At 37.7% G+C, this 23,492-nt stretch overlaps 1 protein-coding gene across 15 annotated transcripts in view; it reads right to left on the bottom strand.

The window, feature by feature from the left end:
- CC2D2B (coiled-coil and C2 domain containing 2B) overlaps positions 1-23,492 on the bottom strand; it is a 93,544-nt gene that overhangs the window by 33,166 nt on the left and 36,886 nt on the right. For 14 of the 15 annotated variants that reach the window (XM_042960227.1, XM_042960232.1, XM_042960226.1 and 11 more), the window contains 8 exons: positions 22,642-22,792; positions 21,665-21,812; positions 14,933-15,071; positions 13,573-13,776; positions 3,446-3,538; positions 3,169-3,260; positions 1,464-1,634; positions 135-231 (listed from right to left, as the gene is read on the bottom strand). In XM_042960227.1, coding sequence (XP_042816161.1) covers positions 135-231; positions 1,464-1,634; positions 3,169-3,260; positions 3,446-3,538; positions 13,573-13,776; positions 14,933-15,071; positions 21,665-21,812; positions 22,642-22,792 — 1,095 coding nt within the window. Of the gene's footprint in view, positions 1-134; positions 232-1,463; positions 1,635-3,168; positions 3,261-3,445; positions 3,539-13,572; positions 13,777-14,932; positions 15,072-21,664; positions 21,813-22,641; positions 22,793-23,492 lie in introns of those variants that run through there. The other variant, XM_042960241.1, reaches the window with a different exon arrangement.

Genomic DNA, 23,492 nt, shown 5'->3' with positions numbered 1-23,492 from the left:
CACCTTCATTGCGTTATAGAAAGTCAACTGGAAGCTCAAGACGCTAGAGATGGAGAGGCCAGATAGCAGCCAGTCACAATTCAGGGCAAACATAATCAAAATTGGACTTTATAGAAGTGTTATTAAATACTTACCTCATTTAAGATCTCATCCGAAGATACTGATTTGACTGTTTCCTTATGTCTGAGGTGAGATACGGATGATATCAAATAAGTGGGCAGATCCAAGGCTCTTCAGGAAAAACGAGTTAGAGGTAAACACTTTAAGTAATTTTAACATTAGTGTTGGTGGGAATCAGTAGCGTTTTGCCTATGTTCATGGAGATAAAGAATTCAGTTACCCTGGATCTGAAAATTTGCTTTGTATCTTCTTATCATAGGTGGTTAGAGCTAAACATTTGATAATCACTATTCTGGAAGACTGGCTCCTAAGTGCGGAACTATGTATTGGATCCAGTTTGTGATAAGTTTTCACTGGACTTTGCAAAGGAGAAAAATAAGGCAAGCGATACATGGAGATTATATCCTTCCTGTTTTAGGTATTATAATATTCTGTCTTTTACAAATTGATGATTACAGAAAATGGTGGTGATTTTATGATGTCCTTATTTCATAAAAGGTAGCCTTTGAAATGTGCATTTGTTTTGAGAACATCAGTTCTATTAGATAAATAAGGATGTAGTTTACAAAACATAGGAAAAACTTTTGAGAGGTTTTATAAATTAGGTTTTATAGATAATCTATAGATTAGTACCCAGTAAGCAAAATATTTTCTCACATGTAGAAATCATGGGATGTGGTTAACATAAGACAAAAAGAGCACATAGGTGTTAAACATAGGAAGGGATACTTAATATTCCTGAGATACCTGGGTTCTAAATATCCGTAACATACGATTCGTACATGAGACTAAATATATAAGACACTCAATATTCAGGATACACTAAATATACCTGAGCATTTAATATTCATGATGCCTTAATTTGGCCACTAAATGGCAATGTCTATTCTGGCCCCACATATCCTTGGCTCAAGAAACATAAATAAAACACAGAGAGTGCCTGCAGAAGAGTTGGGTAAGATCTGATTTTTGCAGAGGTCAACCAAAATGACAAGTCCCAGACAGAGCCCACTTTCAATACTAAGAGGGGCCAGTGGCAGAGAACAGTGCACTTGGCAAGAGCAGCATCACAAGTTTCCACAACAGGGAATAGGGACAAAGGTATTTATTTGATATGTCACCCCAAAATACACATGCTGAAGTTACTTTGTGCATCTCAAACTTCTGAAAACTCTTAAGACATGGCAATGACAGTATGACTATCCAAATGAAGACTTCAGCTTTCATTCCATTTCTGTATATGGAGCATTAAAAAAGTGCAGAGTTTTACACGTAGGACAGTTTGGAAATTATATTTAAGACAGAGCTTTTGCAACTGTAAAAACTGGTGCACACTGTCTTACCTATTAACTGTTGTGTTTCTGGTAGGAATATTGTAAGCCCGCAGTATTCTAACAAGAATCTTAATATCTCCATCACAGATAGTCTGTGCGGCCACCTTTCTCCTTTCTTTCCTCTGAGGCTTTAACTTTCTTTGTCGTTCAACAAGCTTACAAACTGCATATGTCAACTGGCTAAAGAGTAAAAAAGTGATCATCCGCATATACACAAGATTACTTTGTTTTAAAAGACATCAATTTTTAAAGTTAACTATTGTAAATAAGGCCATTATTCTGAACCTATATGTTCTCCATTGTGGAGCGGATACAGAGTTGTCTTAAACCGAAGGAAAGAAGCTTTTTTGGAGCATAGAAGAGATGCTATGCTCACTGTCATGTTATGAGAAAATGTGATTGCTCCATGCCCTTTGGGTACATGGTCCAAGAAAAGACAAGGAGAGGTAATTCCACGAAACATGATGTTCTTTCAGAATATTATTCATTTTTCAGGAATTGCACTCTTGAAAGTGGTTAGACACTAAACTTTTCTGCATGGCTTTGAGACAGGAGTTAGTTACACAGGCTGCCAACACAAATCCATGGAATTATAGCTTTATGGCCACACGCATTCCCCCCCTCCCCAAAAAAATGAAAATAAAATACAATAGATTTCTGCATCCAAACCAATTTAAAACCTTATTAGTAGCATTAGGAATCTGCATGTGGCCCCAGGGAGGGTTCCCAGAAACATGGCATGCATAGTCCAGGTCCCACCGCTAAGTTTCAGAGACAGAATGATATAAGAATTGAGTTCAGCCAAAGGCTCCCCCAACTGCTGTCTGTGGATCACAGCACCCAGGTATGGTTGAGGATTCAGTTTTGAAATGGGGAGATTGTAGGCTTAATGTGTGGTGCTGCCAGCAGTGACTTTTCCAGTAGCGGTTCCAGGACAGGAAAATCTTAGGACAAAACTAATTTGGGACAAAGGTATTTCTTTTCTTTTTCTTTCTCGCCTAAAAACGATCAATAAGGAGAGGGTTAAAAACTGAAATACTACCGGGGCACCTGGGTGGCTCAGTCAGCTAAAGCGTCCAATTACGGCTCAGGTCATGGTCTCATGGCTGTTGGGTTCAAGCCCCACAACAGGCTCTGTGCTGACACCTCAGAGCCTAGAGCCCCCTTCAGATTCTGTGTGTGTGTGTGTCTCTCTGCCCCTCCCCGGCTTGTGCTTTCTCTCAAAAAATAAACATTAAAAAAATTAAAATGCTATGCAATTGAAAATACATATCATATAGATATGTCCAAAGTGCAATTTTAAATAACCAAAAAAAAAAAAAAAACCTAATAAAAAAATAACAAAATGGGGCGCCTGGGTGGCTCAGCTGGCTAAGCATCCAACTTTGGCTTAGGTCATGATCTCATGATTCGTGGGTTAGAGCTCCACATCAGGCTCTGTGCTGATAGCTCAGAGCCTGGAGCCTGTTTTGGATTCTGTGTCCCCCTCTCTCTCTGCTCCTCCCCCGGCTCACACTCTGTCTCTCTCTCTCTCAAAAATAAATAAACATTAAAAAAATTAATAATATATTTTAAGTCACTATATTTCACTTTAAGCTTTGTAAATGCATCCTTTGCATGTAACTTAATATTAGAACAGAGAACATAGAGAAATTTGAAGGCATTATCTTACACCTTTATATTTCATATTTAAATAATAATTTTTACTATGTACCTTGCAGATACAATTTCTTCATAATCAGCCACAACATCCGATAAGTTAACTTTGCTAACTTTGACAATTCTTTTCATTATCAACTTTTTCATCTACAAAAAAATAAATTTTATTTAAAGAAATAACAGTTTCTATTTGAAGATTAAGTATTTACAATGGTAATGGTGCCACTATTTTTCACTCCTAATTTCTGCAAGCAATGAATGGAAAAGGAGATTAGGAGGATTTCACAAAAGTGAATGCAAACATATTAATGATACTATTTTGCCATTGTTACCTTTTTCAGAAAATTGGCAGAATTAATCCGTTGTGCAGTAATAGAATTGACATCTGAAATGGGAATATCCTTCTCTATCTGAGTTTCATATTCCTAAACAGAGAATTAAGTTAGTTTCACCTCTTCAATGTCACGGAGTTCAGCTATGATACACTGCAATAAAATATTAAATGTTCACTTTGGTTCATGGATAGGAGACGCTGGAAATCACTAAGCATTAGCTAAGAAGAGCTTTTGATTCTTTTGTTTGCTTCTAGGATAAAGTCCATTCATCTTTTAAAATAGAGTAATGTTGAGGAAAAAATTACGATTGAGAAATTATGAAAAAATGTGAAGATGATTGAGAAATGTTCTTTATGCATATATTTACCTGGCAATCACTGAAAATAAAACATATAGGAAATAGTATAGTATCAATAACTTTAATTTTTAATTTATAACCTTATTTAAAAAAAAAATTTTAAAGTAAACCCTACACCCAATGTGGGGCTCGAACTCACAACCCCAAGATCAAGAGTTGCATGTTCCACTGACTAAGCCAGCCAGGTGCCCCTTAACTTCTAGCTTTAAAAAGTTAATGATAGGAAGATGGCAGCGTAGGAGGACGCTGAGGTCAACGCGTCCTGCGGATCACTTAGATTCCACCCACACCTGCCTAAATAACCCAGAAAATCGCCAGAAGACTAGCAGAACGGATTCTCCAGAGGCAAGCGTAGACAAGAGGCCCACAGAAGAGAGGCCCCTCCCGAAGCGGATCTCCGAGGGAAAAGCCAGCTGAGCCTGCTCCTCCTGCCCCCGTGCACCTTGTGGATCCACCCCAGCTAATACGCCAGATCCCCAGCACCACAAACCTGGCAGTGTGCAAGTAGCCCAGATGGGCCACGCCACCCCACAGTGAATCCCACCCTTAGGAGAGGGGAAGAGAAGGCACACACCAGTCTGACTATGGCCCCAGCGGTGGGCTGGGGGCAGACATCAGGTCTGACTGCGCCCACCAATGCAAGTTATTCAAGACAGCACAGGGGAAGTGGCCCCGCAGTCCCGCACCACTCCAGGGACTATCCAAAATGACGAAACGGAAGAATTCCCCTCAAAAAAACATCCCGGAAATAACGACAGCTAATGAACTGATCAAAAACGATTTAAACAATATAACAGAAAGTGAATTTAGAGTAATAGTCATAAAATTAATCGCTGGGCTTGAAAACAGTATAAAGGACAAGAGAATCTATTGCTACAGAGATCAAGGGAGTAAGGAACAGCCAGGAGGAGCTAAAAAATGCTATTAATGATCTGCAAAATAAAATGGAGACAACCATGGCTCGGATTGAACAGGCAGAGGAGAGAATAGGTGAACTAGAAGATAAAATTATGGAAAAAGAAGAAGCTGAGAAAAAGAGAGATAAAAAAATCCAGGAGTATGAGGGGAAAATTAGAGAACTAAGTGATGCACTAAAGAGAAATAATCTACGCATAATTGGTATTCCAGAGGAGGAAGAGAGAGGGAAAGGTGCTGAAGATGTACTTGTAGCAATAATAGCTGAGAACTTCCCTGATCTGGGGAAGGAAAAAGGCATTGAAATCCAAGAGGCACAGAGAACTCCCTTCAGATGTAACTTGAATCGATCTTCTGCACGACATATCACAGTGAAACTGGCAAAATACAAGGATAAAGAGAAAATTCTGAAAGCAGCTAGGGATAAACGTGCTCTAACATATAAAGGGAGACCTATAAGACTCGTGACCGATCTCTCCACTGAAACTTGGCAGGCCAGAAAGGAATGGCAGGAGATCTTCAATGTGATGAACAGAAAAAAATATGCAGCCGAGAATCCTTTATCCAGCAAGTCTGCCATTTAGAATAGAAGGACAGATAAAGGTCTTCCCAAACAAACAAAAACAGAAGGAATTCATCACCACTAAACCAGCCCTACAAGAGATCCTAAGGGGGATCCTGTGAGACAAAGTACCAGAGACATTGCTACAAGCATGAAACCTACGGACATCACAATGACTCTAAACCCGTATCTTTCTATAATAACACTGAATGTAAATGGACTAAATGTGCCAACCAAAAGACATAGGGTATCAGAATGGATAAAAAAACAAGACCCATCTATTTGCTGTCTACAAGAGACTCATTTTAGACCTGAGGACACCTTCAGATTGAGAGTGAGGGGATGGAGAACTATTTATCATGCCACTGGAAGTCAAAAGAAAGCTGGAGTAGCCATACTTATATCAGACAAACTAGACTTTAAATTAAAGGCTGTAACAAGAGATGAAGAAGGGCATTATATAATAATCACAGGGTCTATCCATCAGGAAGAGCTAACAATTATGTCTATGCGCCGAATACAGGAGCCCCCAAATAGATAAAACAATTACTCACAAACATAAGCAACCTTATTGATAAGAATGTGGTAATCGCAGGTGACTTTAACACTCCACTTACAGAAATGGATAGATCATCTAGACACACGGTCAATAAAGAAACAAGGGCCCTGAATGATACATTGGATCAGATGGACTTGACAGATATATTTAGAACTCTACATCCCAAAGCAACAGAATATACTCTCTTCTCGAGTGCACATGGAACATTCTCCAAGATAGATCAAATACTGGGTCACAAAACAGCCCTTCATAAGTATACAAGAATTGAAATCATACCATGCATACTTTCAGACCACAATGCTATGAAGCTTGAAATCAACCACAGGAAAAAGTCTGGAAAACCTCCAAAAGCATGGAGGTTAAAGAACACCCTACTAAAGAATGAGTGGGCCAACCAGGCAATTAGAGAAGAAATTAAAAAATATATGGAAACAAACGAAAATGAAAATACAACAATCCAAACGCTTTGGGACGCAGCAAAGGCAGTCCTGAGAGGAAAATACATTGCAATCCAGGCCTATCTCAAGAAACAAGAAAAATCCTAAATACAAAATCTAACAGCACACCTAAAGGAAATAGAAGCAGAACAGCGAAGACAGCCTAAACCCAGCAGAAGAAGAGAAATAATAAAGATCAGAGCAGAAATAAACAATATAGAATCTTAAAAAACTGTAGAGCAGATCAACGAAACCAAGAGTTGGTTTTTTGAAAAAATAAACAAAATTGATAAACCTCTAGCCAGGCTTCTCAAAAAGAAAAGGAAGATGACCCAAACAGATAAAATCATGAATGAAAATGGAATTATTACAATCAATCCCTCAGAGATACAAGCAATTATCAGGGAATACTATGAAAAATTATATGCCAACAAACTGGACAACCTGGAAGAAATGAACAAATTCCTAAACACCCACACGCTTCCAAAACTCAATCAGGAGGAAATAGAAAGCTTGAACAGACCCATAACCAGCGAAGAAATTGAATCAGTCATCAAAAATCTCCCAACAAGTAAGAGTCCAGGACCAGATGGCTTCCCAGGTTCTACCAGACATTTAAAGCAGAGATAATACCTATCCTTCTCAAGCTATTCCAAAAAATAGAAAGGGAAGGAAAACTTCCAGACTCATTCTATGAAGCCAGTATTACTTTGATTCCTAAACCAGACAGAGACCCATTAAAAAAAGAGAACTACAGACCAATATCCCTGATGAATATGGATGCAAAAATTCTCAATAAGATACTAGCAAACCGATAGAGCATATAAATAGATACAGCATATAAAAAGAATTATTCATCATGATCAAGTGGGATTCATTCCTGGGATGCAGGGCTGGTTCAACATTCACAAATCAATCAATGTGATACATCACATTAATAAAAGAAAAGATAAGAACCATATGATCCTGTCAATCGATGCAGAAAAGGCATTTGACAAAATTCAGCAACCTTTCTTAATAAAAACCCTCGAGAAAGTCGGGATAGAAGGAACATACTTAAACATCATAAAAGCCATTTATGAAAAGCCCACACCTAACATCACCCTCAATGGGGAAAAACTGAGAGCTTTCCCCCTGAGATCAGGAACACAACAGGGATGTCCACTCTCACCGCTGTTGTTTAACATAGTGTTGGAAGTTCTAGCATCAGCAATCAGACAACAAAAGGAAATCAAAGGCATCAAAATTGGCAAAGATGAAGTCAAGCTTTCACTTTTTGCAGATGACATGATATTATACATGGAAAATCCGATAGACTCCACCAAAAGTCTGCTAGAACTGATACATGAATTTAGCAAAGTTGCAGGATACAAAATCAATGTACAGAAATCAGTTGCATTCTTATACACTAATAATGAAGCAACAGAAAGACAAATAAAGAAACTGATCCCATTCACAATTGCACCAAGAAGCATAAAATACCTAGGGATAAATCTAACCAAAGATGTAAAAGATCTGTATGCTGAAAACTATAGAAAGCTTATGAAGGAAATTGAAGAAGATATAAAGAAATGGAAAAACATTCCGTGCTCATGGATTGGAAGAATAAATATCGTCAGAATGTCAATACTACCCAAAGCTATCTACACATTCAATGCAATCCCAATCAAAATTGCACCAGCATTCTTCTCAAAACTAGAACAAGCAATCCTAAAATTCATATGGAACCACAAAAGGCCCCGAATAGCCAAAGTAATTTTGAAGAAGAAGACCAAAGCAGGAGGCATCACAATCCCAGACTTTAGCCTCTACTACAAAGCTGTAATCATCAACACAGCATGGTATTGGCACAAAAACAGACACATAGACCAATGGAATAGAATAGAAACCCCAGAACTAGACCCACAAACGTATGGCCAACTCATCTTTGACAAAGCAGGAAAGAACATCCAATGGAAAAAAGACAGTCTCTTTAACAAATGGTGCTGGGAGAACTGGACAGCAACATGTAGAAGATTGAAACTAGACCACTTTCTCACACCATTCACAAAAATAAACTCAAAATGGATAAAGGACCTGAATGTGAGACAGGAAACCATCAAAACCCTAGAGGAGAAAGCAGGAAAAGACCTCTCTGACCTCAGTCGTAGCAATTTCTTACTTGACACATCCCCAAAGGCAAGGGAATTAAAAGCAAAAATGAACTACTGGGACCTTATGAAGATAAAAAGCTTCTGCACAGCAAAGGAAACAACCAACAAAACTAAAAGGCAACCAACGGAATGGGAAAAGATATTTGCCATTGACGTATCGGACAAAGGGCTAGTATCTAAAATCTATAAAGAGCTCACCAAACTCCACTCCCAAAAAGCAAATAACCCAGTGAAGAAATGGGTAGAAAACATGAATAGACACTTCCCTAAAGAAGACATCCAGATGGCCAACAGGCACATGAAAAGATGCTCAATATCACTCCTCATCAGGGAAATACAAATCAAAACCACACTTATGTATCACCTCACGCCAGTCAGAGTGGCCAAAATGAACAAATCAGGAGACTACAGATGCTGGAGAGGATGTGGCGAAATGGGAGCCCTCTTGCACTGTTGGTGGGAATGCAAACTGGTGCAGCCACTCTGGAAAACAGTGTGGAGGTTCCTCAGAAAATTAAAAATAGACCTACCCTATGACCCAGCAATAGCACTGCTAGGAATTTACCCAAGGGATACAGGAGTACTGATGCATAGGGGCACTTGTACCCCAATGTTTATAGCAGCACTCTCAACAATAGCCAAATTATGGAAAGAACCTAAATGTCCATCAACTGATGAATGGATAAAGAAATTGTGGTTTATATACACAATGGAGTACTACGTGGCAATGAGAAAGAATGAAATATGGCCCTTTGTAGCAATGTGGATAGAACTGGACAGTGTGATGCTAAGTGAAATAAGCCATACAGAGAAAGACAGATACCATATGTTTTCACTCTTATGTGGATCCTGAGAAACTTAACAGAAACCCATGGGGGAGGGGAAGGAAAAAAAAAAAAAAAGAGGTTAGAGTGGGAGAGAGAGCCAAAGCATAAGAGACTCTTAAAAACTGAGAACAAGCTGAGGGTTGATGGGGGGTGGGAGGGAGGGGAGGGTGGGTGATAGGTATTGAGGAGGGCACCTTTTGGGATGGGCACTGGGTGTTGTATGGAAACCAATTTGACAATAAATTTCATATATTGAAAAAAAAAGTTAATGGTAACTTTAATTTTACATCCAACAGTTGGTATAAGATTGTCAGGCTGTGTCATCTATATAATTTAGAATAAATCTGCATCTGTTATATCTGCATTTGTGGGATACATCCTTAATGCACATGGAAATTGTTTTACATTATGGATATCACCAAACACTACCCAAAAATAATGAAGTAGATACTTTATAACTTTCAGCTATATTACAATGAACATTCTTTTATCTGAAAGTAACTTATTTGTTCTTCCAATTTTCTGCAAGAAATCTTGAATTTAATTCTGTTGGTCGGTAACTTTTACTTAAAAATATATAAATATTTCGTATCACTTCATTCTTTAAAGTATTAACTTATAGGAGTTACTTAAATATTATAATATCTAGATATTAATTTTTGTTATATGTGTTATATATTTTCTTAATCTGTAGGGTTTTAATCTTAATATCTTATATGTATCTTATATGTATATTAATCTTAATATGTATTCCTTTTGTGAGATTTGAATTTGACTTTACTTCTTTCTACAGAGATGACCAGAACCACTTAACAGATAGTCCATTTTTTTCCAACTGATTTGTGACGATACCTCTGCCAAACATAGAAGTTTCCACACATGCATGATAAGTCTGTTTGGAGGCCCTCTGCTCTATTTCACTGGTTTGGGATTGTATTACTACATTTTCACGTTAATTTGGGGAGGACCAGCATCCTACAATGTGGGCATCTTACAACTTCCTATCAGTGAACACTTACTCAGATTTTTTTTTACATCATTCAAAATGTTTTATAATTGTCTCCATTAAGTTTTTGAACGTCTTTTTTGTTAAATATACTCCTGAGTATCTTAGAGTTTTTATTGTCATTGAAGGGGTATCTTCATTAAGTTCCATTTTTAGTAGGTTTTTACTGATGTATAGAATGCTATTTATTTTTGTCTTTATTTTCTCCTCAGATTTTTCAAACCTACAGAAAATTACCAAGAATGTTAAAATCCATATACCCATTTTCTTGATTAAGTAATTACAGTTGATCCTTGAACAACATGGGTTTGGACTGTGCAGGCACACTTAGATACAGATTTTTTTTGCAGTATGGTACTGAAAATATATATATTTTTTTAATTACGATTTTCTTAATAACATTTTCTTTTCTCTCTAGCTTACTTTATGGTAAGAATACAGCATATAATAATGTAACATACAAAATATGTGTTAATCAATGCTTTATGTTATTGGTAACACATCTAGTCCACAACAGGCTATTAGTTCAGTCTGAGGGGAGTCAACAGTTATACACAAACTTTCAACTGCTCAGGGTTCGATGCTCCTAACCCCCAAGTTGTTACAGGATCAACTGTGTACTTTGCCACATCTGCTTAATCTCTTTTATTATTTTTATTATTTTGGCTAAAATATCTCAAAGTAAATTATAGATACCATGATACCTCATTCCTAAATAAATACTTCAGCATGAATCTTCAAAAAACTAAGGACTAACAACCACGATGCCATAATCTCAGACAACAAAATTAACAACTTCCCGGTATTATTTAATACTCATCCCATAGTCAAATTTCACCAATTGCCATTTTTCCCCCTCAAAATCTAGATCTAATTACGGATCATGTTGCCTGTGGTTGTCCCTTTAGTCTCTTTTAATCTAAAATACTCTGCCTTTTTAAGGAGGTTAAAACAGTTGTACCTGCCAGCCAGTTGTCCCACATTGCAAATTTGATTGTTTCAGTGGTGCCACTTAGCTTGTTTCTCTAGTCCTCCTATTTCTTGTAAACAAATTCATCTAAAGTCCTAACTGGAATCAGATTACACACATTTGGCAAGGATATTTCATTATAATGTTGTGTATTTTATACTGTATCATGTAAGGGCCAGTAATATCTGGCTGTCCTTTATATCAGTTTTCTATTGCTGCTGTAACAAATTATCACAGATTAAGTGGCTTCCAACAACACAAACTTATCCTCTCACAGTTTTGTAGGTTCGAGGTTCTAGTTGTCTCCCCCAGGTCTCACAAGGTGTAGGCCAGCCAGGTTCTTATTGGGAAGCTCCAGAAGGATCTGTTTCCGAGCTCACGGACACTGTTGGCAGAATCCAGGACCCTGCAGCTATGGGACTGAGGTCTGATTCCCTTGCTGCTGTCAGCTGGGGCCCCCTCTTAGCTTCCAGGGACCCGTCTCCAGTCTTTACAGGTAGGTGGGTCTCTAAATCTCAGAGCCAGCAACCACATGTTGAATCCTTCTCTTGACAAATCTCTGATTTCTCTTGCTGCTGTTTTTCCTCCCAGCTGGAAAAATTTCTCTGCTTTTAAAGGCTCATACAATTAGATTAGGTCCACCCAGGTAATCCAGGATAATCTTCCTGTTTTAAACAACGTAACAGAACATATTCACAGGTTCTGGGGATTAGGGAGTGGACATCCTTAGGGAGTCATTATCCTGTCTACCACAATTAAGAAGATTAAGTTGGATCACTGAATCGAGATGGTGACAACTAGATTTCTTCATTGTAGAGGCACAATGTTCTTTTTGCTGTAACAAAATTGCTATTCATTTTAAAATATGGATATTATATTCAACAAATTTATTATTTTTGATAGTTTGTTGTAGATTCTCTTATGTTTTCCATGTAGACAAATGTATTTTCTGCAAACAAAGGCAGTTTGTCTTTTCTAATTCTAATTTCCTCTTTCCTTTCTTCTTTTTGTCTTAATGTGTTGGCTCTTACTGGTAGAGATAATAGTGGCCATCCTTATGTTGTTCAGATTAATGGGAAAATTGATGTCTATCCACTGAATATAATATTTGTCTAGGAGCCTATGAGGAAACGGATTTCTGGTCATGATCCTTACACCAACTCAGTTTCAGAACCACACAGATAGTAGGGTCACTGAATCATACTCACGGGACCGATTATAAGGAACAGGTTTTTTCCAGAATGCTAGAAAGCTGGAGACAGAGAATTTGTTCAGGGACACTTAGGTACTGGCTCTATTTCTTTTCTTGAAGGATAATATGGCCTTGACTTGGGTTCAAAAGCCAGAAGAGTCCAAAGTTTGTAAACATTCCCTTAAATGGAAGTGCACTTACCATATAAGTATTAATTCTCCTGGAGTAGTTATGTAAATTTTGCCTATTGTGTACAAGGGATTTTTGTTTGATTGATTTTTTTCTTTGTTTCATTTCATTTTGTTAACTCTGGCAAAACCTTACTCTGTGTGGACATGTCACAAGAAGCTTAATCCCCATTAGGGTTCCAAAGCCCAGGAAAAACCAGCATCAAAATTTGTTGCAGGTGTCCTGTCCTATGTTCTGCTCTGTTTCTGTATGTTTCTGCATCCCTGGCTGATTACATCTGAAACTCAATCCAATCATCCAGTGGGTGTGTAGGTGGTGTCTTCTCGTCTCCCAACCTCTCCCTATAACTTGAGTTTTAAATGTAATGAGTCTTGTATATGTTTGTTTGCATATACTCTAAATTAGGGTATAAAAGCTAAAGGATGGCTAAGTGGAAGCAAAAAAAACAAACATACAGAATTCTTTACATTATTTTTTTTTAATGTGTAATTATTTTTGAGAGAGAGAGAGAGAGAGAGAGAGACAGAGAGAGACAGAGTGCAAGTAACACAGAATCTGAAGCAGGCTTCAGGCTCTGAGCTGTCAGCACAGACCCAGTCGCGGGGCTTGAACTCACGAACTGTGAGATCTTGACCTGAGCCAAAGTCGTATGCTTAATCAACTGAGCCACCCAGGCACCCCTACGTTATTTTTTAAAACAAGTTTTACTATATTTAATATTAAGTAGTGTACTGCAATTTCCTTTCAGCCCAGGACAAAAACAAATATCAAAGAATTTATTCATTTTTTTTTCATTGATTGATAATAACCAAAGTGAAATTAAAAAACCTATTTTAACCTACTTTTAAAGTAAACGTATTTTACTAGTTAAAAAAAAGAAAAAATAAGTTAGATTTAAAGCAGCAAAAATATTAATCTATCACATAATAAGTCATATTCAAATAGAAACCATGTACCTGGAAGACTAAATCTGGAATCTCTTTATCATAGAGAGGCATTTGCTGCAGAAGGAAAACATCTAATTGACCTGCATTTCTAAGTTGCAATAGCTGGAAACGTTTACTCTTTTCCATTTCCTCTTCAGAGACAAAGTTAAATTCATCTTGCATCTGTTCAAGACGAAAATACTTTGGAATGTCCTGTCCTTTATGTTTCATGTACTATAAAACATAAATAATGTAAAGTCTTTACTGAAAATATTAATTTTTTTGAATTCAAGAATTATTTCAAAACACTGTTTCTCTCTCCCCCCGCCCAACTGTGAGATGTGAGAGTTGCCATATATGTAGGAAATGGAGCAGTGAATCTATACAAGAGACAGAATCTGGGGGAAAGAAAAGAAAGAAAGAAAAGGAAAAACAGAATCCAGCATATATGGCTTCCCAACCTTTTCCTGGTCGTGACTTAAGCGAAAAATGAAAATATTTGTATTGCGCACTGGGTTAAAAGAGGAGACGATTTATATCTGGTTGCCATAACTATTGAGAAAGGATCAAAATTTCTGTACACCTGTAACCAACAGAGCACGTTAGTTGGGGAGCTCCGATCTAGGGAAGCTTAACTGCAATGATCTGTGCATTGTTTTAGCCTATAAATGCACATGTGAGTACATGGTTCATGTAAAGAAGAGAGCTAGCTGCCAAAGATTTATTCGCTGTAGTTCTACAAGGAAAAATAAAACACAGAATGAATAACTACAGTAAAAGGTAGAATGATATCAGAGCCATAGAAGTTATAAAAAGAAAAAAGAGTTAACAGGAGCGAAAAGAAAGAAGGGCCCGTATCTAACTGAGGTTATCAAGGAAACCTTCACCAGACTTGCATGGTAGGTGAGACAGTCACCATGGGTGCCCTTCTGGGCAGAGGGAATGACATGCATAAAGGTATGAAGAATGCATGTTTGAGGCACACAGAGCAGTTCAGATGGCTATAAGAAAGAGAAGTGAACAGATAATGGAGCCTTTGAGGGAAAGAATGTGTCTATAAATCATCTTTATACCTCTGGCATCTATAATACCACTGGTCCTCAGTAGTTACATAAGAGATGTTAGCTTGAAGGTTAGCCTGTAGGGTGTACTGCAGGCTGCTAAGGAAGGGCAGAGTACCAACCATCAGGTCTCCACTAGCAATTATTTCAGTTGCTAAATTTCTAATTGCCTTTACAGTACTGTAAACTGGTTGAAAGTTCTATGTCCCCAGAATTATCTTTACACGCCTCGTGGTGCCTAGAAAAATATACAGCAAACTTTGAAGTATGAGGGAGGAGAGCTTACAAAATAGAATATATTTGTAGTATTGATATTTGCTATAACTTACCATGACAAATTCCATTAAATCAGAATATTCTGGATTATTTGGATCAATTTTTACTTCGTTTGCCCATTCAAAAAGCTTCCGTGCATTAATGAGCCATGGAATTCCAGGAACGCCTCTTGCATCTACATTCCTTAACACACTAACATAGAGAAAAGTATTTGGTGACTTTGCACACTATATGCAGGTTGTGTGTCTGTTATGCTGGGTAAAACCTACCCATTCCAGGTAGTTAAAGATGAAAGCTATCCTTCCCCTGCATTTAAGGATAAAACAGAAGATTTGGGTGTGATATCTCTCCTGGTTCTTCGCACATTCTAACTTGTATCGTAGCTTGTTGATAAATGTGTCTACCACCTTCCTTAAGAGACAATAAGCTTCTTAACAGTAACGGCTATAAATATCCATCTTTGCCATCTCCACCCTGTGTAGTAGCTAAAACATAGTAGATGCCCAAGTGAATAGTGCTTACTGAATGTACTTTGTAAACCCTGAGGAAAGTAACTTGTTAAATATTTTCTTTCTATAGGACACACAATATTGAAATTTAATCAAGATGTTAGCTTTAGCAAAATTAATAAAGTCCACAATATAAAAAGAATCTTTAGGCTCTATCTTTACAATTGAAACATAATATCGAGTAATACTGGGACATATTCTGCCAGAAGACTATCTTTGCTCATATGAGGCCACCTGGGGAAGTTGGAGAGCTATAGGAATCTAGACTCGTAATTCATTCTTGGTGGCCTCAGCTATAGGCTAAGTGCAAAAGAAATTCAACCCCAAACAGTAAGGATTTCTTTGGAGCCATCAATTATCCGTTATTTCATCTCTCTCTTCATAGATAATTTGCCTCATCATGTGTAATTAGAGGGATTTGTACCAGAAAATCTCTAAGATCCTTTCCATAAAGTAACTCAAGAAATGCTCCAGTCCATAAACTGGGAGTCCAGAAATACAGTTCTAACTCAGATTAAATAATGTCTTAATCCAAACATGGACACTATCTTATATTGTCTACTTTCCATCAGCTTCTATTCATATTTCTCTGATGAATCTTTAGAAGCTATTGCTAACTAAGCCAATGCCTGGTTTGATAGGATGTAAACACAATTACAAATAGGTGAAGTATGAGTATTCTTCCTTTCTTTAATTCCTATTTCTGTCCTTGTATTTGAACTGTTTTGATATCTTTGTCACAAGAGATCTCTAGGGCCTAATACCCCTGACGTTATCATGTAAGAAACTTTCCTTCTCACAGGAAATTTTCCTTCTCCTAGGAAGAGCCCTAGCCTAGGTCACAAAGCCCGAGGCAAAGCTTACATGTTATAGATTAAGGAGAGAAACTTACCCATGATTTCTGCCTCGTGGACAGTAATAAAGACCTGAGAACATCTCCTACCTTTGCTACAGTGATTCTTCCCGTTACCTCATAGGTGTTCAGCTGTGGGCTACGGCAAAATCCCTGTCACCTGTATTTCCTTCTCCACAACCAAATGCCAAGCAAGTAACACAATTCAGTGGCATTAAGTATATTCACAGTGTTGTACAACCACCGTCACTATCTCGTTCCAGAATTTTTATCATTCCAAACAGAAACTCTGTTAAACAGCAACTCAACAACTCCCCATTCCTCCCTCCCTTCAACTGCTGGCTTTTGTCTCTATGAATTAAGCCAAAAAAAATTTTTTTTAAAAGGTAAAGTTATTAAGGGAGAAAAGACAGACTGTCTACAAAACACCAACACGGCAGACTTTTAAACAGGAATAATAAATCCCAGAAAATTATGCAATTCTAGCTTCAAAATGTCAATGGAAAATAAAATAAAAATCAACCTCAGATTTTACACCCAAAGTATTATTCAAGAATGGGGACAAAGGGGGCACCTGGGTGGCTCAGTGGTTAAGTGTTAGACTCTTGATTTTGGCTTGGGTCATGATCTCACGGTCATGAGACTCAGCCCTGCACTGGGCTTTGCACTGAGCAGGGAGCCTGCTTAAGATTCTCCCTCTGCCCTCTCCCCTGCTCTCTCTCTCTCTCTCAAAGAAGTAGGAGGACTAAATAAATATATACAATAACTAAACAAATTTGCTAGCCATAGAAAGTGAGTGGAAGAATCATTAAAGGAGCAAATGTTCAGTAAGAAAAGTAAATGTAGAATGAAAGTGTGAAAGATAAACAGGTGCAAATACAAAAGTCAATCATGTCAGAAAAGTAAATTAATGAGCATAAGAAAAACTGTTTCATATTTTAAAAATGTGTTAAACCAAAACTCTAGACAACAATCACTGAGATTAGAGAGATGTGCTCAGTGTGGTATTAAAACATGCCAAGATTTTCTTTTCATTCACTGCTTCATCTCCAGCTCATTGATGAATGAATGAATGAATGAATGAATGAGTAAATCAGAGAATAAATGAAGCCTTTATTTTGGATCTCCTTTGGTTCCACGCTCTGACTCTCACAAGTCAGACTTGCTTTTTGGAGCACCCATCCTAGGTTTCTGGAACGCCTTCTCAGCACCAGCCCTTGAGCACCCACAACTGTAGAGGAGAGTTCTGGAACCAATCACGGTGATCACAGAGGCCCCAGCTATAAAGTTTTACTTCAAGTTAACTACTTTAGAGAGCACTCTGGACTTTGAAACCTTCTCTTGCAATTCGCTTCCTGTTGAAATCTGTCATCTGTCCTGATCTTTCACAGAACTGCTTTCAATCTTTTGTAAACTTGAGTTCCCAAGTAAAGGAACTGCTACCTGCAGCATCGCAGATGCCATCAGAGAAAAAGCTTCAAGAAGCGAAATGATATGGACAGGCCAGTGAATATGGCCAGAAGGTCACTGGTAGCATTCAGGAATAAATTGGTTAAGTTAGAGAGGGAATGTGTGAATAAAAAGTGGAGGCAAAGTACAAAGATGAGTAGACCACACAAATGAGGACTTGGACAGGAAAAATGGTCAAGACAGGTCTTCAAAGTTTAATCAAATGCCTGGGTTTTTCTTTGTTTTAAAACAAAGAAGGCTTCTTGGATACCAAAGACTAACAGCTTAGGGAAATGGAATAAAGACAATGTAAGAAAAAGGGATATAAATACATCATCAGGATCCTAAAGGAGACAAAGTTCCAAATTACCTGTATAAAAGCTTCAGAGTAAGGAGAACAAACCTTTGACTCCAAGAAAAAAAGCAAGGAATAGTATGATGAGGCAAAGATTGGAAATAGCTGCAGTGGGGACTATGCTAGGGAAAAACTAAGAAATAAAAACAAATAATGGTTCAGAGTATTAAAAGGTTACTCACTAGCTCCAAATGAATTACCTTTATTAATTTTTCATTTTTCTCTAAAATGCCCTTACTCAGGTCTCTAAGGAGATGACCTTATGTACTCAGCAAAACAAGGACATCATTAAAATTTAGTTTCTGTCTACATAGTTATTTCTGTCTCCTCTGATTTGAAGAGATATTTCCTCTGAAGCCATAGCTATTCACTTGCATTCTGGTTCAACATCTTCTTTCTGTGAAGGATCGCATACTCTTTCTAGTACATTCTGGCTCTTTCTCTATGGATTTCATCACTTGTTCTAGGAAGATAAAGATTGCCCCAACTTTCAAGAAACCTATACTTTGATTCTATTGTCTCTCTTATTTTCAGCCTCTTCTTAAAACTTCTTGACCTCAGTTTCCTCAATATCAATTGCTGAGTGCTACTGACACTTTGTTTTTTTTCTCTAAAACTATTGCCAAGGAAAGCATTTTTGAACTCTTACTGTCACTCTGGCCATATGTCACTGGTTTTATACACAGTGATCTCATTGTTATTTTTAAAATAGTCTCTAATTTCAGTCTTGATTTCCTGTTTAACCCAAGTTATTTATAGCAATGTTTTAAATTTTAAAAATTATTTTATTTTAAAAATAGACTCTTTAGAGTTTTAGGTTCAGAGCAAGACTGATCAGAAAGTGCACAGTTTCCATGTATCTCCTACCCCCACTCCCACCCCCCAAAAAAATGCTACCTCCTCTACTATCAATATCCTTTAACAGATGTATAATTTAGTACATTCATCACAATAAAAGACTTGCGTTTGTTACAATCAATGGTTGACACATCATTATCACTCCAAGTCCACAGTTTACATTACGGTTTATTTTTGGTGTTATACATTCCATTCCATAGGTTTTGACAAACATGTAATGGCAGGTATCTACAATGATAATATCATATAGATAGTAGTTTCACTGCCCTAAAAATCCCGTGTGTCCTGCCTATTCATCCCCGCCTCCTCCTAATGCCTGGCAACCACTGATATTTTTTTGTCTCCACAGTTCTGACTTTTCCATAATGTCATATAGTTGGATATATAACTACGTCCTTTAGAAATATGTGTTTAGAGGTGCCTGGGTGGTTCAGCTGGTTGAGCGACCAACTCCTGATTTCAGCTCAGGTCATGATCTATAGTTCGTGAATCTGAGCCCTGCGTCAGGCTCTGCACTGATAGCACAGAGCCTGCTTGGGATTCTCTCTTTCTCCCTGTCTCTCTGCCTCTCTCCTGCTTGTGTGTGCTCTCTCTCTCTCAAAATAAATACATAAACCTAAAAAAACATAAAAATTCCATACTATTAAAAAATAATAACAAATATGTGTTTTGATGGGGAGGGGAAAGACCATCTTTTTGTTATCATCATTCATTAATTTTTAAATGATGGAAACCACTTGCCCCTTACATTTACTATTTTATTTAAATGTAGCAAACATATAAACCAGTATTATCATTTTTACAGAATTTTACTGTACTTAATTCTAGCAATCCTTTTTGTGGTATAATCTAGAAATTAATCCCAATTTCTCTAAGAAGTCCTAGGACATAGGGGCGTCTGGCTGGCTCAGTTGGTTAAGCGTCCAGCTCTTGATTTCAGCTCAGGTCATGATCTTATAGTTCGAGGGATCAAGCCCCATGTTAGGCCCTGTGTTGACAGCATGGGGCCTGCTTGGGATTCTCTCTCTCCCTCTCTCTCTGCCCCTACCCTGCACTCTCGTGCTCACTCTTTCTGTCTCTCTCACTCTCTCTCAAAATAAATAAACTTAAAAAAAAATAAATAAAGAAGTCCTGGGACATGAATAAGATTTCTAGGATTTTTCTTCTAGCAAACTGATAATGCATAAATGATTCTTTCATAATCCAAAATGTTTGGGAGATATAAAGGCTTCACAAATAAAATCCTTGGGAGTACTTGGCCCCTGCCTGCAAGAGCTATGGAACCGTTTCTGTCATCATCCATGTAGCTATTAACCTAAGCATTAAAGAGATACAGTCACTTACATGTAAATCCAAATAAAAATAAATAGTCCAAATAAACTGACCTGCTCTTACCACTGCTAGAGTTTTTTTCCCTTTTACAGATATAGATTCTGTGTGATGCTTTGCTGAAGATTGGTATTATTTCATAAAAGTTTATTACCTGCATGCAGAAGAATGAAACTAGACCACTTTATTACACCATTCACAAAAATAAACTCAAAATGGATGAAGGACCTGAATGTGAGACAGGAAACCATCAAAACCCTAGAGGAGAAAGCAGGAAAAAACCTCTCTGACCTCAGCCGCAGCAATTTCTTACTTGACACATCTCCAAAGGCAAGGGAATTAAAAGCAAAAATGAACTATTGGGACCTCATCAAGATAAAAAGCTTCTTCACTGCAAAGGAAACAATTAACAAAACTAAAAGTCAACCGATGGAATAGGAAAAGATATTTGCAAATGACATATCGGATAAAGGGCTAGTATCCAAAATCTATAAAGAACTCACCAAACTCCACACCCAAAAAACAAATAATCCAGTGAATAAATGGGCAGAAGACGTGAACAGACACTTTTCTAAAGAAGACATCCAGATGGCCAACAGGCACATGAAAAGATGCTCAATATCACTCCTCATCAGGGAAATACAAATCAAAACCACACTGAGATACCACCTCACACTGGTCAGAGTGGCTAAAATGAACCAATCAGGAGACTATAGATGCTGGAGAGGATGTGGAGAAACAGGAACCCTCTTGCACTGTTGGTGGGAATGCAAACTGGTGCAGCCGCTCTGGAAAACAGTGTGGAGGTTCCTCAAAAAATTAAAAACAGATCTACCCTATGACCCAGCAATAGTACTGCTAGGAATTTACCCAAGGGATACAGGAGTGCTAATGCATAGGGGCACTTGTACCCCAATGTTTATAGCAGCACTTTCAACAACGGCCAAATTATGGAAAGAGCCTCAATGTCCATCAACTGACGAATGGATAAAGAAGATGTGGTTTATTTATACAATGGAATACTACTCGGCAATGAGAAAGAATGAAATCTGGCCATTTGTAGCAACGTGGATGGAACTGGAGAGTGTTATGCTAAGTGAAGTAAGTCAGGCAGAGAAAGACAGATACCATATGTTTTCACTCCTATGTGGATCCTGAGAAACTTAACAGAAAACCAGGGGGGAGGGGAGGGGGAGAAAAAAAGTTACAGAGAGGGAAGGAGGCAAACCATAAGAGACTCTTAAATACTGAGAGCAAACTGAGGGTTGATGGGGGGTGGGGGAGAGGGGAAAGCGGGTGATGGGCACTGAGGAGGGCACCTGTTGGGAGGAGCACTGGGTGTTATATGGAAACCAATTTGACAATAAATTACATATTAAAAAATAATAATTAAAAAATAAATAAATAAAATAAAATAAAATAAGTTTATTACCTGCGGTAAGCAGATCTTAAGGACTGCGACTTGGGTGTCAGAGGAATACCATTTTCGTCTAAAGCCCATGATAGACAGTAGCTAAGTTTTCCTGATGTCAAAAGACAAAGTTCTTCAGTTGCATTTCCCTCAAGAATAAAAGGCACATCTGTATATAAAAAGCATTAAAAACATGCAATTTAAATAAAGCACAGAGTTTAACACATTGTAGATGTTTTCCCCTGACTTTTACCTGTGGAACCCAAGGCTGTTCTGTGGTGACCCCAGGCTCTAATTTTAGAGCTCTCCCTCATTTCCCATCTAAGGTACCTCAAGGCAGACGACTTCAAACAGACTACAAAAGAGAGAGGAAAACCTAGGGATGAACGTCTCTACTGCCTTCTCCTTACAACCAGAACTTTTCTCAACCATTCTTTCTGGAAGTGGCTTCCAGAAGGAAAGGACACTGGCAGCAGGTCAAGCGCCAAACCAGCTACTACTCTGTCCTTTTTCCCTACATTCCCGAGTCTTCTCCCTCTACCCATTTTCTTTCTCAGTCTCCAGGGGGCTTAACAATACATCCCTTCTCTCCTTTTCTCTCTTTCTCTCCCTCCTTCTCTCTCCCTTCCCTATTCAGTTCAAAGACAAATCAACACGTCCTGGAGCTTCTTTAGGCTTCACTGAAGGAGAGGTAGAAGCAGAGCAGTCTCTCCACTCAGGATCAGACTCCTGTTCCACAGAGCACCGTGCTCCTATTTCAGATAATTTAGGAAAAGCACAGGTGCTGATTCCAAATTTTAGATTTCCCAAAGATCTGATGATTCAAGACAAAGTGTAAAAAATCTTGGTTTAACATCTGAAAGGAGAGTTTAATACACTTCAAACCTGATACCATAAACATAGCATTCTTTACTCACATAAATGATCCAGGGTCTCGTGGGATACGGAGTTCAAAAAGAGAATAGAGGTGGGGGAGGGGACGTTTTAAATACACTTACTGCTTCCTACTTCTCCATATGCAGGTGTGACCAGCTCATCAGAGCTAAACTCTACATATTCCAAAACAGTTTTGCTTTTCACCTCTGTGCTGTTAGGTAAAGGTAAATACAGTTTTGCCAGTAAGCTTGTCCTTTGACTTACTTCATAAACCTAAATATAAAAGAAACAGTTGATAGCTCACTGGAAGTACCAAATAAATAAGTAAATAAATTAAAAAAAAAAAAGCTAAAAGCTAACATAAGAATCTTCACTAACACATTTTTATTCTTTTTTAAAAATACTAGAATATAAAATAGGTATAGCATTTCATCCACATGATTATAAGAAAAGGAAATAATCATATGTCCTTAAAAATACAATGCCTTTTAGTGGTTTCAAAGAAAATGAATTGAATAAAAGGATTATAAATATAGTTCTGAGCATATGGGTACATATAACACAATACCTGAATAACTTGCTTTTAGATAGCACTTTTAAAGTTCTTTATCTCATTTAAACCTGATAAAAATTATAGGAAATAGGCATTATTCTTCCAATTTTATAAATGAAGAAACTGAGTCTCTATATGAAACTACATTAGTTTTTATTATAAATGATAGAAACCCAGGTTGAATTGCTCAACAAAAGGGGAGATCCATTGGTTCATGGAGTCCAAGGACAAGTTAAATAAGCTATAAGAGGTACGGGAGGGAGAAAGAGTCCCAGAAGAAGGAGTAGGGAGGTGCTGAGTAGACAGTTCCATACTAAACCCGGGACTTCTGATTCTGCGTGCTGTTCTATACTACAATCCCATCACTGCCATAACTACAAACCTAATGGGTTTTTTAGAAAAATCTTATTTTGACTTATA

This window comes from Panthera tigris, chromosome D2 (genome assembly GCF_018350195.1).
Source record: "Panthera tigris isolate Pti1 chromosome D2, P.tigris_Pti1_mat1.1, whole genome shotgun sequence".
In the NCBI taxonomy this organism is placed as follows: domain Eukaryota; kingdom Metazoa; phylum Chordata; class Mammalia; order Carnivora; family Felidae; genus Panthera; species Panthera tigris.
Note: the sequence above shows the minus strand (reverse complement) of the source record. Positions and strands in the feature narration are given on the sequence as shown.